Source organism: Dromiciops gliroides, chromosome 2 (assembly GCF_019393635.1).
Source record: "Dromiciops gliroides isolate mDroGli1 chromosome 2, mDroGli1.pri, whole genome shotgun sequence".
Lineage (NCBI taxonomy): Eukaryota > Metazoa > Chordata > Mammalia > Microbiotheria > Microbiotheriidae > Dromiciops > Dromiciops gliroides.
In genome coordinates this window covers 487,783,232-487,799,872 of record NC_057862.1, presented here as the reverse complement: position 1 = coordinate 487,799,872, position 16,641 = coordinate 487,783,232, and the positions used below count along the sequence as shown (strand labels likewise).

General features: G+C 36.8%; 1 protein-coding gene across 1 annotated transcript in view; it reads right to left on the bottom strand.

The window, feature by feature from the left end:
* Positions 1-656: 656 nt before the first annotated feature.
* Positions 657-16,641, bottom strand: part of CDH13 (cadherin 13) — a 1,286,821-nt gene continuing 1,270,836 nt past the window's right edge. The window contains exon 14 of the mRNA XM_043985257.1: positions 657-8,258. Within this exon, the coding sequence (XP_043841192.1) occupies positions 8,251-8,258 (8 nt within the window). The 3' untranslated portion in view covers positions 657-8,250. The remainder of the gene's footprint in view (positions 8,259-16,641) is intronic.

Genomic DNA, 16,641 nt, shown 5'->3' with positions numbered 1-16,641 from the left:
CCTTCCCTTTTTCTGGAGAGTCAGTATATTTGCCAATGATTTAGCTATTTATTCTTGAATAATAGATCGAGATATATCATGGTATAATGAGGGCCAGACTTGGAGTTGGGAGCACTTGAGTACAAGTTCTATGACTAACACATGCTAGTTATATGATGATAGGCAAGCCTGCCAAACTCTCAGTCTCCCAGCAATTTTCTAAGAGTTTACATTACAGACAAGTTGCTGATCTGTATTGATGGTGGGGATTTCTGTACCAGAAAGATGTCTACATGGATGAAATCACAGATTTTAACTCATCCCAAAGTATTGTTTGTTATAACTTCTTTTATAGTCTATGTAAGTTTTTTTTCCCCTTTGCCATCACTTTTCTTCAACCAGGAGATTTTTGAAATTCTTTTTACTCCCATTAGGAAGTTTCCAGTGGTTGCATGAGAGAGATATTGTTAGTTGCCAACTTTTTTTTTCCTTTGAGAATACCAGACTAATGACAGGTAGGTAGGCATGCAGGCAGGCAGGCAGCATCAGGCCCTTGGTTTCCTGTGCTAAGGGAATACTGACTGAGAAAGGCCCAAGACAGAGTGTACAAGTAAACCCCAGGTGGCCTTTACTAGAGCATTTCACAAATAAATCACAAGTTTATTTGCAACCACATCATAAATCAAGATGTTTATTTACACCTCAGAAACTGTGAGCAATTCAGCAACTAGGGCCCAAAGGAGCTGCATCAGCATCAGAATTATATTTTAAGACAACAAACTTTTCTCTGTTTTGAGCCCTTATGAAAAGGAATTTTTTTACAAATATGAATATTTTTGAGAACTCACTGTTCAGGGAAGGAAGAGGGAATAAGTGGTCATTGACACTCACATTCCATGGAAATCTTGATACTGTCTGCACAGCTGTTTTTGTTTCTTTCACTAACGCAGGTTCTCTCCCACTTATTTACTTTACAATCTAAATTCCAATACACACAAGCACACACATGGTATAGCACACATATTATTTTACAACAAAGTAATTTATGTTGCAAATTCGGAGATGTCATTAGTCTCCAAAATATAAAACATTTTTCCCAGTAAAAGCAGAGGGAGAACAGAACTTATAGGCCATGCTTAGATCCCTTTTCCAAATCATTTCCCCACAGTGAAGTTATGATGATGTTCCCTAAGATGCATTATGTCCTGATGTATCTGTGCTAACCAAGTCGACTTTGGAAACTTAACAAAATGATTCCTAAGCTGGCCAAGTTTCCAGCATGTAGGTGCCTAAGTCAACAGAGAGCAAGGCAGATATAAAAAAGCTAAATGCTCCAAAGATGGATTATTCCTATTTCAATGGCTGCTCTGGAGGAGGGGGTCATTCTCACCTCTGCTTCAGTAAGGGGTCAGCTATCTCATCTTAATTCATGAAAATATAATTGTTCATGAATTCTTACCCATGATTTTTTTCCCTATCATTTATTTCTATGACCATGGCTACACGTGTTCCTTAGAGAGACCAACTTTCAGCTGATGGATGGCTGAGACTCTTCTCCCAAATATTTATAGTTTATTAGCTAGGCAAACAAAGAATTGGAATAGCAATTTTACTAATTTTAAACAGTGATGGTGTTGCACTTCTCTTAAATTGACTCTAATCACTTATTAAAGAAATGATTTAGTGATTGAATAAAAATGAATCCAGAAAAAATGTGGCAGCCTAGGAGATGAACAATGCTACTTGGGAGTGATGAATTGTAGTGAGAGTCCCCAATACTTAAGGGTTCAGGGGCAACACAGAAGGCCTTTCCTCTTATTTTCTTGCTTATATAAGGTAGAGATAGTTCACAAAATGAAGTATATTCCCTATGCTTCATGTATATAATTAGAAATTATCCATAAACTTGTTGGGATCCAACTGTATTCAATACCTTTCAGAGGTGTTCCTCCTTCAGAGGTTGTCCATCTAAATATGATGAAAAGAAATTCAATCACCTGTTACAGTAGCAGTTGAGAAAGTTTCAAGGTCACCATTTCTTAGCCTCCTAAATCCATGTCTTGGAAATAGCACCTATGGACCAAAGCAGCCCCATTTCATCAATTTCTCCCTCCTCTCTCTCTCTCTCTCTCTCTCTCTCTCTCTCTCTCTCTCTCTCTCTCTCTCTCTCTCTCTCTCTCTCTCTCTCTCTCTCCCCCTCTCCCTCTCTCTCTCTCTCCCTCTATCTCTCTCTCTCTCTCCCTCTCTCTCTTTGTGTGTGTGTGTGTGTTTGTATGAACCAGTTTGATCACTGCTGCTTGTCCTTGCTTTTGGTTGGGATCATGTAGTAAAAGATTATCATCAATACTGTTTAATTATTATGAAAAGCGTTCACTAATTCTTCCTTCCCAAGAATTTTCTCATTCCCCTATGGTTAGACATCTTAGAAGAGAAAGAAATTAGACACCCGGAACAATATTACTTCATTTCTGGTTACCTTGGATGTCCTGAGTCAGCAGCAGTACTTGGTGTGTGTGTGTGTGTGTGTGTGTGTGTGTGTGTGTGCGTGTGTATTCAGTGAGATGGAAAGATAAGAATACCTGTAAGGGACAGAAGCTCTGTTTTGAATACTCATTGACTTTATAAAAAAAGTTTCACATGTAAAGATGGTTGAGGTATGGGGTTGAGTTTTCAACAATGGAAGTTCCAAGAATTACTTAGAGATTGTTTCTAAATGGTGACCAGTGAAATGGGCATAGGGTGAAGTTCTGGTTAATTTGATCAATTTGGGCAGTAACATTTAGTTATTGAGGGTCCAAAGTATATTCTTTCTTGTGAGTGATCAAGAATGCTTCTCTGTCCTGATTAGATTCAGATGAAAAGAGCCAAATCTATTCTCCCATCTGTGGAACATCAATATGGGGCCTCTTAATTGAGGTTTAGTTCTTTATTTTGACCTACAACACATCTGCTTCTTGGGGTGGGGAGGCAATATATTATAGAACAGCTTCCTCAGATTTACTTTGGTATAGGAATATACAACACAACTCAAGCAACAGTATCAAACCCAGTCTTCCCCGGTGCTTTTCAGTTATCATAATTGAAGTGTACAGCAGATTTTATTTTGCTAGAATAGAAAACAAACTTTTTTGTCCTTTGTGGGAGTTGTTTATTAAATGATAGCTTAGAATATAAATGATGTTTTTGAGAGTTGATATCAAAGATTTCAAAAATTCATGTTTCTCTGAATTGTTCCACTAAGTATAGATGGCATGCTTATCAAATTGAAGGTGGCATAAAGTTTGAAGGGATAACTGACACACCGAAAGACAGAATAAGGAACCTAAATTGTTTCTGTGTGCTGGAAGAGTGGGTACATTCTAAATAGATGCAATGTCATAGAGATAATTGCAAAGTCCTATACTTAGATCATTAAAAATCAACAATCAAGTACAGGATTGGTGGATAAAAATTCATCTGTAAAGGATCTGGAAGCTACAAACTCAATATAAATTAACAGTGTAACACAGAAACTAAAGAGTAAATGCAATATTAGGGGCAGCTAGGTGGCGCAGTGGATAGAGCACTGGCCCTGGATTCAGGAGTACCTGAGTTCAAATCCGGCCTCAGACACTTAATACTTACTAGCTGTGTGACCCTGGGCAAGTCACTTAACCCCAATTGCCTCACTAAAAAAAAAAAAAAAAAAAAAGAGTAAATGCAATATTAATAGAGGGATAGTTTCCTAAACAAGGGAGGTAATATTCCCACTGTCCTTTGCTCTGATTAGACAACATATAAAATATTGTTTTCAGTTCTGGGCTCCACATTTTGGAATTGAAATTAACAAGGTAGAGCATATACAAATGTGGGCAACTGGTTTTCTAGGTGAAGATCAATTGAAGAAATAAAGAATAGTTATCCCAGAGAAGAGATGACTTCTGGGGTTGAAGGTATGGAATGTGAGAGCTATCTTCAAGTATTTAAAGGATTGTAAGACTGTAAAGGGATTATAATCATTTTTCCTGTCATTGTTGCAAAGAAAGAATTTGTTGAAAAGCAGAATGTGTTGCTCGGGGAAGTAGTGGGTTTTCTCATCACTGTAGATTATTACTTGGAGACTAGATGATAACTTTTTGAAGATTCTAAACAAGGGGAAGAATTGTGCTAGATGATCTCTTAGAAACCTATTGAGCTCTGATGTTTTATTTTTTCTTTTGTGAATTTAAGACTTATTATACAACTGTGAGACAAATAATCTGGAAGAATCCTCTTTGAATTTTCAGACTGTTAACTCCTGAATAATCTGCACAATGCCAATATCCTTTGGAAGAGGACTGATCTGTTTGCCAAAATGTAAATAATTCTGTATATGTTTTATTAAAATGTTTCTGACCAAAAAAAATACAATTCTTTTAGGTTACTTCATGAAAAACTATGATTTGGAGGTTCTTCAAGATCATGCCAGTGGAATATAATCCATGATAAGATATTCCAATTTGGAGAAGCTTCAGATGATCTACTGTATTTTCTGAGGGAGGATCAGATTATTTTAAGAGCCTAGAAACTCAGCACCAAAGGACTGAGCAATTTCTGTTTGCTTGTTTGTCCATTGGTTTTTTGCCCTCAGACATTTACAAAGCCCAAAACAAACCACCTTCTAAGGTATAGGGAGTGTAAGGGGGGAAATCTCAACTGTGTTGATGCTGGGGATATGCATACTGATGAAAATAGAGATTTTTGTAAAATATTGAATTATGCAAATTTATAGCAGTAAGCATATTTTAAACAGCCAACTACTCTTTTGAATAAAAATTATTTATAATAAATAAATTTATAATTGGGTGAATAAAACTAACCTTTGTTTAAATTTCTGATTTCTATTACTAAAGAGCAGTAGGAAAAAAACACTATAATTATTTGGATAATTCAAGAAAAAAATTCTCACTTTTTTCCTTATAATTTAGTTTTTAGGCAGGAAATTCCCCCAAATCTTATATTTTGGAGGCTTAATTATGTCAGTGTAAGCCTGAAATAAGAGAAGATTTGATTTTGGAGCTAACTTTCATGGTTTTGGGGTCTTTTGTTTGTTTTCTTTGAATAATATGCATATCTTTTAAAATGCCTAAAAGTTTCTGAAATTTATTCTTTCTATTACCAGGAGTTTTATTTAAAGGATGAAGGAACTAAGATCTTAAAGAGACCCATACCTTCTAGTAAGAAACATAGGCATGTGGGTATCTGGGAGAGAACAGGTGGCAAGTTTATATAGGAAAGTGATCACATAGACCTTGGGAATCTTCAGTGAGATGGAACAGCAAGGCCTAATGTCCCTCACCCTTCCCCATTATTAAGAAAACATTCATTCTATCCCTTATTGTGATGTTTCATTATGTCAAGCTGTACATTGTCTCTAAGAAGTTTTTAAGGGCCCCATAAGCTCAAAAGGAAATAACTGCTACCTATGTGGTAAAAAGTGAAGAGTTTGAAGGAAAGAGAAATGGTTTCACCCATACCACCAAATGGTCATAGTCTACAGCCAGCTCATTTAGGTTTGAGGGAGCTGTAAGCTATATGGTGCAACAGAATGTCCTTTGAGTTGGAAACCTGGGTTCAGGATCTAATATTGGAACTTATTGCTTGTGTATCTCTAAATTTCACTTTCCTTATTTTTATACCTAAATTTTTTTATGGGGGAAAGAGGTTAGAGGAGGGTTTTATTTACCTTACAGGATTATTAGGAGGAAGGGATTTTACAAACTCTAAAACACTATATAAATATGATATGGCTGCGGTGGTGATGACAGCAGATGTCTGAAGGAGGTTATTTTTAAATGTGGTCAGCATAAGGCTCTTACTAAATAATGGAAGTCAGGCTGTCAAACCTGAGTCAAACCTCTTCAGGTGTGTGTGTGTGTGTGTGTGTGTGTGTGTGTGTGTGTGTGTGTGTGTGTGTGTGTGTGTGTATGTGTGTTTTGGGAAATTTTCTTCCAGTATTTCCAAGAGCATTGAAGAACTAGATTTGCTTCAACTCAGTGAATCTGTGAACCCAGGAGGAAAAAAGTTGCTGGAAAATGGTAGGGTCCTGAGCTGGAAGAACAAAGAGATATTCTGTTCTCCATGCATGGGATCATGTTGTAATTAACATAAAATGTCAGCCACTACTCCAAAAGAGAGTAATACTTCCTGGTGTTTGGGGCATGTACTCAAGGCAAACTACCAGTGGGGACCATCACATTCTGTCATCTCCCTTCATGGCTAAAAGAGTGACAATCCAAGTTGGTCATTAAGATGATCAAAACTATTTGAGCGACCTTGCAGTGAGTTTGTGACTTTTCAGGCCAAATTCATGCTTCCTCCATAAGAGTACTCCACACATTAAGATGATCCATAGCATCAATGGTACTGAGAGATCCATAAAAAGAATATTTACGACAAGGTAAAGCATAGCATGAATGTTACTATTGTATCATCAAAGAGTCAAAGAATCTGAGAAAGAGTCCATACAATACCAGAAAATAGAGAAAAGCTATTATTCAGCAATGTTAACCACCAATACCCATTTATTTCAATGGAGGGGAGAAAAAAAGCTTTGTATTATGTATGAGTCCAAAAGATTTACTATTGAAACAAATACAGTGTATGGAGCACTAGTTTTATAATTTCAGGCAAGAAAGACAACATGTGACCCCTAATCACTAGAAAAGTCTGAGTAAAGGATGCAGATGCCAACACCTATTGCATAAGAAAGAATTTTTTGTTTTGTTTTGTTTTCTGTGGTTAAACCCTTAGTAAGGAACTGCAGTAAAATATGCTAAGACACTTTTCTTACCCTAGTTACTGGCAAGCCCTAAGAAAAGCTACAATCTGTCATTACTTTTATTTTCATATAAAAATTTGGTGTGAGCTTTGATGGATCATGTACAGTTTTTATTCACAAGATGGAGGTCTCAGGGCAAGCAGTAGCTGCCTTGTAACCTTTACATGCTCACAGAATGAAAATCAAATCCTCTTCATACATGATGAACGTCCTTTCTCATCAGGTTTGCAAATAGTGGTGGTTGATTAACCAGAAGGGAAAAAAAGTTACTTACAAGACTTCCTGTATTGTATACGTATATGTATTTGTATAGTTAAAACAAACGTGTGTGTATGTATATATGTGTATGTATGTTTCTAGATTTATAAAATACACTTGTCCTCCTCTGGTATGCACATTATCTCACCTGTTACCTATGGTGGATTTATCACATACCGAGGAGAAACAATAGCATCTCTTGGATGATGCATTTTCCTGAAAACTCCAGTGATACCTAGATATTCAAGGTGCATGGACATGCTGGGTTGATGCCCATGCAAGGATATTTCAGCCCTTTGCATGGTACAGGTTGATATCCCCCCTCCTCTGTTTCTTCCAACCTGCCCAGGATTATAGAAGATGATACCATTGGAAATTGGCCTGGACAGTTGTTGAACCCTCTGAGGCTTAGGAGAAGTAACTCCTAACTTGGCGGAACTTTCTGTTGCATACTCATTCTTGACAGACATACCTGGTAAATTATTACCAGCAGCTAGAGAATCATTGCCTCCAGGACTGAGGCCAAGCTGGAGGAGAAACATCAGGGTAGATAAACCAACTCTGCAGCAACTGGGTCTTGGAGTCCCAGTGATAAGTGAGGAGCACCTCAGTGCCTTGTTGTGTATCTGGAAGTTAAGCACCCCAAGGTGTTAGCAGCTGCTTTAGCTCAGACTTAACCCTCAACAGCTGGGATACTCTGTCACTACATCATTTAACCTGTCAGCAGGAACAACATAGCAAAACTAACCTATGGTGTATAGTCTCTCTATATAAATACAGTGTGTGTATATATACATACGTATACTCATACATATACAAATACCAACCAACAGACAAAGCATTTTGAACAGCTGAGTAGCAATATGTCAATAGATATCAAAAACAAGCAGTCATCCTTGAATTTTCTTTTTCTTTCATTCCCAGAAGGTCAAGGGGGATGCCATGATCCTTCAGTGCTCAGGGTAACTGCACAGCCATCACAACTTGCAAGAGGACTCCATCATTTACAAAGGAAGGCAGGAGCTGTCAGACACTGGAGCAGAGTTTGAGAAACTAAGTGAAGTTGCAGACAAAACTGAAATCTGGAGCAATCGAGGCCTAGTTGAGAAGTACAGTGACCATAAACTGCAGTCTTCAGATCTGATTTTTTTTTCCTTTTTCTTTTTCCTGTTGCTATGGCAACTTGGTAGGAGAGCTTCAAATGTCAGGAGTTCTTACAGCCCTGGATGATGGAGAATATGCAGAGTTAAGCCAAGGAGATCACATTTTGATTCCCGATGTTTTAGCTACATATTTGACAGATTCGTCATCAACCACAAGAGACACATTAATAAAAGGAGAATGCACTAGTGAAATCCCCATTTGTGAATACTATTTTTACAAAGAGAAAGTCATTCCACTAGATAGAGAGCAAGGGAAGCAGAATCTACTATTGGTATTTTGGGAAATGTCAGTAATAAACTCTTCACTTTAGACACACAACTATGTGCTTTTCAAATATCATTTCATTTGACCTTCACAACAACCCTAGAAAGGAGAGGCTATTATTATCCCCATTTTATACTTGAAGAAAATGAAGCAAACACTGGTTAAGTGACTTGTCCAAGGTCATACAGCTAATAAGTTTCTGAATCTAGATTTGAATTCAGGTCTTCCTGACTCCTAGCCCACTGCTCTACCAGCTATATCACCTAGATGCATTAAGAGAGACAAATTGTCAGGAACAATGAAGTTGACAGTCCTACTTTACTCTTCCTTGGTCAGAACATTACTGAAGTTCTTTTTCAGCTCTGGGCATCACATTTTAGGTAGAGAATTAGTAAGTTCAGAGGTGTCCATACAAATGGTGAATAATTATGTTTATGATATTTTTATATAAATAATCATCTTATAAGAAAATTGATAGAAGGAATTGAGTATATTCAGCCGATGAAAGAAAAAGCAAGAAGTGGGGGCATATGGTAGATGTTTTTAAGTAATTGTAGATCTGTAATGTTTAAGAGAGCTTTTTATTCTTGACCTCTTAGAGGACAGAACTCAGAACCAAAAATGGGATTTCAAAGAGGCAGTATAAGGAAAAACTACATAACAATTAGAAATAGACAAAAGTAGAATGGGTACAGTGGGAGGTGCTGGGTTCCTTCTTACTGGAAAGGTCTTCAGGCAAAGGCCAGATGACCATTTATTGGACATCCCCTCTGATGTCTCTTACAACTCTAAAATTCTGATCCTGCAATATTGTAGTGGCCAGATTCTTGATTCTATGTGTTCCACTAAAACTCCAAATTTTTTATCACATAAACTCCTGCCAAGCCATATTACCCACAACTTGTACTTGTATTATTGATTATCTAAATATAGGCATAGGACTTTACATTAATCTTTTTTTTAATTTTACCTTATGGATTTCGTTCAGTCAATAGAATTAAACATTCAAAAGCTTCTTAGATCTCAATTCTGTCTCTTACTGAAAAATCTATCTCCCTCTGACTCTTTGTCACTGGCAAATTTGATAAGTATGCCATTTATTCTTTCATCTAAGTCATCAATAAAAATGTTGAACAGAACAGTCCTCAGAAAGAGCCTATCAGCTTTCTGTTTGAGTCATCCCTCAATGGTAACACTGAACCAATAATCTAAGCTTTGTCATGAGGTTGATACAACACTTATGAAACCACTCAACTTGTGTTATCATTCCACCCATATTCCACCATATTTTGCACAAGAATATTATGTGAAACTTTGTCAAACACTTTTCTGAAATCAAAATATACATTGTTTATGTCATTTCCTTGAACTATTTGTCTAAACATCTGATCAAAAATGGAAATGAGGTTAGTCTTTCATTACTTGTTCTTAGCGAAGCTAAGTAATAAAGATGGCTTGTTCTCATTTTACAGATGATAAAAGTAAGGCCCAATGAAGTCAAATGACTTTGTCAAGTTCAGACAGGTAGTTAATGGTAATAATAATAATAATAATCATAATCATAATATAGTTTACATTTAGATATTGCTTTAAGATTTGCAACACTTTACATAAATTGTCTCATTTGATTTTCATAATTATGGGAAGTTCTTTTATTTTCCTTATTTAATGAGAAATTGAAGACTCTGAGAGGTTAAGTGACTTGCTCAGCATAGTGAAGCTAGCAAATGTCAAATTATGGGACTGAAAACAAAGTTGTCCTGACTCCAAGTCCGGTGACACTACAGTGTAAGTTTCAATAACTTGAAACTGAACTAAGACTTTGGGGACACCCAGTAGACTAAAGCCAAGACTAAAATTTGGGTCTCGACTTTCACTCCAATTCTATTTTGGTTTCTTTTTATTTGGAAATCTGATAGAACAAAGGATTTGTAAATGCAGTCCTAACTCCACAGCACAGAAGAGGAGAATTATGCTGAATTTTGCCACACAAAGACATTTTATCATGATGGACATGAACTTAGTTCTTTGTTTTCAATTTTGTGTGAACAGATAAACTTTGTGTAAGACTGGCAACCACAGCAGTGGTGCATGTCTGAAGTTAATGCACTGTAACATCCACTGCTCCAGCAAACACTTTCAAACTCCTAAAAGAATCAACATTTTGTCTCTTGAGTCAAGAGCAGTAAAAGTACAGAAGAAGTTGGCAAAATCAACCTTAACAAAATAACAGAGATCTTGTTCAGGCATCATTAAAAGTTCGAAGTTATCAAGAATCATGTGATTTAAAAAGATTTGAGAAAGCCTATTACCACTCTTGCTCACCTTCCAGAGAAGCTTCTTTTGATAGATAGATAGAAAGAAAGGAAGGAAGGAAGGAAGGAAGGAAGGAAGGAAGGAAGGAAGGAAGGAAGGAAGGAAGGAAGGAAGGAAGGAAGGAAGGAAGGAAGGAAGGAAGGAAGGAAGGAAGGAAGGAAGGAAGGAAGGAAAGAAGGAAGGAAGGAAAGAAGGAAGGAAGGAAAGAAGGAAGGAAGGAAAGAAGGAAGGAAGGAAGGAAGGAAGGGAGAGAGAGAGAGAGAGAGAAAGAGAGAAAGAAAGAGAGAAAGAAAGAAAGAAAGACCGTTCAAGACAGGTATGGATTTGTGTACTTTTTTCAATGAGACTAAGGAGAAAATGTGGTATCAAAATTAATAAGATCAAAATGACATAATAAATAAATGAACAAGAAACTTGTCTCAAAGTTAGGAAGATTTGCACTTAAATATTCCCTCTAACACTGACTATAGGATCCCAGGCAAGTCAATCAAAATCTTAGTGTCCGCAGGTTACTCTCAGCCTCTAAATGAAAGAGCTTTCTAGATGGTTCCCTATACCAATAAAATTACAGATGTGAACAGAACAAACAGAAAGATGAACAAACAAAAACCCCCAAATGGGTAAGGAGAACACTGACTTTGGAGTCTGGAGACCTGACCTATGTTCTGCCTTTGCCATTTTTCTACTTTGTGTGTGACCTTGGATAAGGCACTTCTACTTTCTAGTTTTCAATTCTGTTCCCTGCACAATGAGAAGGTTGATTAAGTGATTTCCAAGGCCTCTTTTAGTTTTTATTTTGAAGGAGTCTATGATTCTACATGTATTTTATTGCCACTAAGAAAGCTGATAGACACTTGTAAGAACTTGTATGAATTGATGCAAGATGAAGTAAGCAGGAGAAGGAAAGCAATTTATACAACAATAACATTGTAAAGATAAAAAACTTAAGTGCTCATCAGTGCAATGATAAACTGTAATTCCAGAGGACCAATGAAGTATACTGCCTACTTCCTGACTAAAGAGTAATAGACTAAAAATGGAGAATGAAAAATATAATTTTGGATATGGACAATGAAGGAATTTACTTTGCTTAAATACCCATACTTTTTACAAGCCTTGCCTTTTCCCTAACCCATCCCTCACAAGTTGGGGAGAAGAGGAGGGAGGAGGAATAAAAGGGAAAAGAAATACTTTTTAATTGAAAAAATATGATATTAGTGTTTTGAAAAAGCTCTTGGAGTAGGCATTCCACAGTTATGCTGCCAACCATGCCTACTTACTGCAGAGCAGTATAATTTAACACTGTTGATGAGTAGCTCTTCCCCTTCATATTTTTTATGAAAGTATTTATATACAATCAAGGAATTATCTTCAGGCCATATTCTGCAAACATCATAGGTAGTCCCATGAAGACAAATGGGAGCAAGAAATTTTGCCTTTGAATTATTTGTCTGTCTCATCTTTCCTCATTCACTAGAAAATAGCCAGTTAGATGGCATTTTAGTTTCAAAAGGCTAGAATTAGAATCAATGCTAATACAGTTAGCAAATGTATTGCTAATAGGCTATATTTATAGCATATCTATAGTTAATTCTGATATACCACAGTTATAACTATATTTATAACTGTAACCATGATGATATGCTAATACTCAGTTGCTTTACCCTATGAAGACATGGGAAATACCTATGGGAATGTAATTAAAATTGCTGGTCTGTCTTTATGTTCAGACTGAGAGAGATATACAAGTGGCATATTTTGTACAAGGATCTAAATTGTGCTGTGTCCTTTCTTGGGATTAATTGGGTTTACAACAAAATTATGACCATATGGTGTCACATCTAAAAAAAGCTAATGTTATCTTGGGGTATAAGAGAAGCATAGTTTCCAGGAATAAGGAAATGATAACCCTAGTGTATGCTATTATCATCTTACCTCATCCACAATACTGTGTTCAGTTCTGGGCACCATGATTTATAAAGGACATTGATAAAATGGAGATTATTCAAAGGAAATAAATCAGGATAATGTTATACCTTGAGTCTGTCATATGTGGAGTCATTAAAGGAACTGAAAATGTTTAGTTTGAAGAAGACTTGAAGAATAGGGATGGAAAAAGAGGATCAGGGCATTATAGATGGTAAGCATTTTAAGAGTTGTCATGTGGAGGGAGAATCACATTTTTTTTCTGTTTGGACCCAGAGCACAGAACCAGGAGACAACAAATGAAGTTACAGAGGTCAATTTGAGTTCAACATCATGAAAACTTTTGTTTTTTGGTCCTCCAAAGAGTAATGGGCTGTTTTGAGAGTTGATGAATTCATACTTGGCAGTTTTTGAGCAAAGCCAGGATGAGCACAGTATATTATAGTAGGGATTCATTCTTTTATAGATTGAATTAGATCTTTTTTTGAGGTCCCTTTTAACTCTCAAATCTTATTATTCTGTGACTCACCAAGGGTATATAGCTAGTGTCAAATATCAGAGACAGTTTGAATCCTTGTCTTCCTAATACCAAAATCACCACACTATCCTATACACCAAGATGCCTTTTTTGCGCAATTAGTAAGATAAAGAAATCATTTTAGGGCATGAAGTCAAAGAAAATTTAAATTACAACGTTATGACTATGTAGGTTTTAGTAGATTCACAAGACTTAGGTCAAGTCTGTATGTCTGCTTATTTATCAGATACCACACAGCTGATCAATTGTTCATCTACTACTGAATGGATGATAAATGATTTAAGCAAATTTTCAATCAATTCGTTTTTTTTGTCCAAGAATTAATGATTAGATGACTGTCCAAACAGCTTATTCATCCTAAAACTACTCAAAGTATTAATGTCTGATAGCTGTTTGGTTATTTGGGGCAATTCAAGCATAGTTATTCTTTTGACATGGGCTTGGAATAAATCAGAAGTGTCTCCTGTGAGAAGCAAAACCAAAGATGACTAGGTAACAGGACAGACAGTAATCAAGGGCCTATCAAAATTAAGATTGACCAAATAGATATCAGGAAAGAATTTTCTAAGAAGTAAGGGGAGATAAAATTCTATAGCAAGTAAATCAGGCATGGCTACTACATGACCAGAGCTAGGAGATAGCAATAACCCCAAAGGTCAGGGTCATCATTTTTTTTTAAAAATCCCCCTGGACTCTCAGGAATATGATAAGCATCCAAACTTTCCCCACCCTACCCCAAAAGGGAACTTTCCAGTTTTCAAGTGGACACCCCATCTTTCCTCTATAACAACTTTTGCATTCCCTCTGTTGGAGGAATAGGAGAATGTTTCTAAGCCCTCCTCCCCAGGGGTGAACTCTTTGACTTCCCACTTGGTCACTTTCCCTAGCACCAAATAAAGACTACTTTAATTGTAATTGTACTATGTGAGAGAGTGTAATTCTTTATTAAGGAATACCTAAGAACCACCACCTCTCACCTGTAACACTTTTGACATACAAAACAGCTTCTTTCCCCACTCTCAATTTATGGAATGCAGAAAAAAATCATTTAATAATCTATTTTTTTTCTTGGTGAGGCAATTGGGGTTAAGTGACTTGCCCAGGGTCACACAGCTAGTAAGTGTCAAGTGTCTGAGACTGGATTTGAACTCAGGTCCTCCTGACTCCAGGGCCAGTGCTCTATCCACTGTGCCACCTAGCTGCCCCTAATAATCTATTGTGCTATTTTATTCACATTGATAATCTTTCAATGACATTCCAAATCTGAGATTATAAGGAGTATAACACAAAACTCAGTCACTATCTGTCACAATGTGTCAAAAGTTTGTGTAACTGTTATTTCTGTAGTGTCCCTCATACCTCCCACCCCCCAAAATTTATATTTCTCCCACAAGGAGGAACCAATTAGCCAAAGCACTGACATTTATTTTTCTTTCTTTTTTTGAAAGAGATTGGAGTGATCAGAATAAGGAAATAAAGACTGGTTTCCCAAGTTTAGCTTTCATATAGCATAAGACATTTCATGTAGCATAAGACAGCTAGCCTAGATCTCTCAAAGAATAAAACTAAAGTAATTCAGAAACTTTTATATGTCAAGGAGACTTTCCTTCAGGCAGAGTTGGTAATTTGAAAAACAACTCTAAAGTTCTTTCTAAGAACTTAAACATGAGCCATTCCCTTTTATGAGGCAAACCTTTAGAATTCAGTGGGAAAATAAACATTTTTCCCCCAAAAAAATGAACTTGAAATTTGAAGGGAAAAAAAGCAGATACCATTCCCCAGTGTGGAAAGGCTTATCCTAATTTGGAGAACAAAAGAACATTTCAGAGCATAGAAAAAGTATGTTGCATTTTCCCTTCTGCCCAAAGTTCTGGTGAATATAAACATGTGAAATAAGTAAACTAATCTAAAGCCAACTGAGTCTCCATTACCCTCTCTGCCTAAATCTTACTCTGGTTTTTTTGGTGTACCAAAATTTTTCTCTTTCTCCCCCTTTCTAAATCTTCCTCTTAATTGATCACCAAAAACCAAAACAAAACAAAACAAACCAACCAACAAACAAAACTCAAATTCTGGGTTTTGTTTTTTTTTGTTTGTTTTTTGTGTAGTACCCATTCAGCATTACTCATGGTTTTTCAAGTATTCCAGAGGCTATCCAGTATATTCAAGGTAATCCTAAATTGGGTAGAGTAAAAAGAGAATATGTTGCCTAGGATTCAGAGAACAGTAAATCAATTAGCATTTATTAAGCACCTATTGTGTCTCAGGCAGATGCTAAGTGCTGGGGCAAGAGGCAGGAGAAAATCCTTGCTCCCAAAGTACTCACAATCTTACCGGGAGACAACAAACAAGCAAATATGTATAAACAAGCTATATACAGGATAAATCAAGAAATAGAGGGAAAGGGGCTAGAATTAAGAGGGATTGGAGAAAGTTTTCTGTAAAATGTTAGAATTTTAGCTTGAAAGAAGTCAGAAGACAATATGTGGATGGGGGAGGGGTAGGTCAAGAAGGTGTTTGAATATCAAATTGTAGTATATTGAGTATGGAGTAATTTAGTCAACCCCATCAGCACTTTAGGAAAATCACTCAGGTGGCTAATGGAAGATAGATTGGAGCAGGAAGAAACTTGTGGCAGGCAGACCAACCAGCAGTCTATTCCTATCATTCTTGCATAATAAGATGATCTGAACCAGTACCAAAGTGTTGGCAGTATCAGAGGAGAAAAGGAGGTTTATTCCAGAGATGTTGCAAATATGAAATTGACAGGCCTTAGCAACAGATAGTATATGAGAAGTGAGAATAATAAAGATTTGAGGATGACACATAGATTATGAGTCTGGGGAACTAAGAGGATGATGGTGCCTTCAAGAGTAATACGAATAGGGGGCAGCTAGGTGGCACAGTGGATAAAGCACTGGCCCTGCATTCAGAAGGACCTGAGTTCAAATCTGATCTCAGATACTTGCCGTTTACTAGCTGTGTGACCTTGGGCAAGTCACTTACCCCTCATTGTCCTGAAAAAAAAAGAGTAATAGGAATAGGGGGCAGCTACCTTGAGGTAGTGTTGTGGATAAAACATAGACCCTGGATTCAGGAGGACCTAAGGTCAAATCCAGCCTCAGACACTTGACACTCACTAGCTGTGTGACCCTGGGCAAGTCACTTAAGCCTCATTGCCCCACCAAATAAAAAGAGTAATAGGAATATTTGAAAGAGGAGGTTGTTTTATTAGGGGGCAAAAATAATAACTTCAGATTTGGACATGTTGACTTTAAGATATTCATTGGACATCTGGTTCTAGATGTTGCAGATCTGGAAGTCAGCAGGGTGGGTAGGGCAGGATACATAAAACACCTGGAAGGTCTCCCACCTCTGTTTTAGAGTTCTGTGTTCT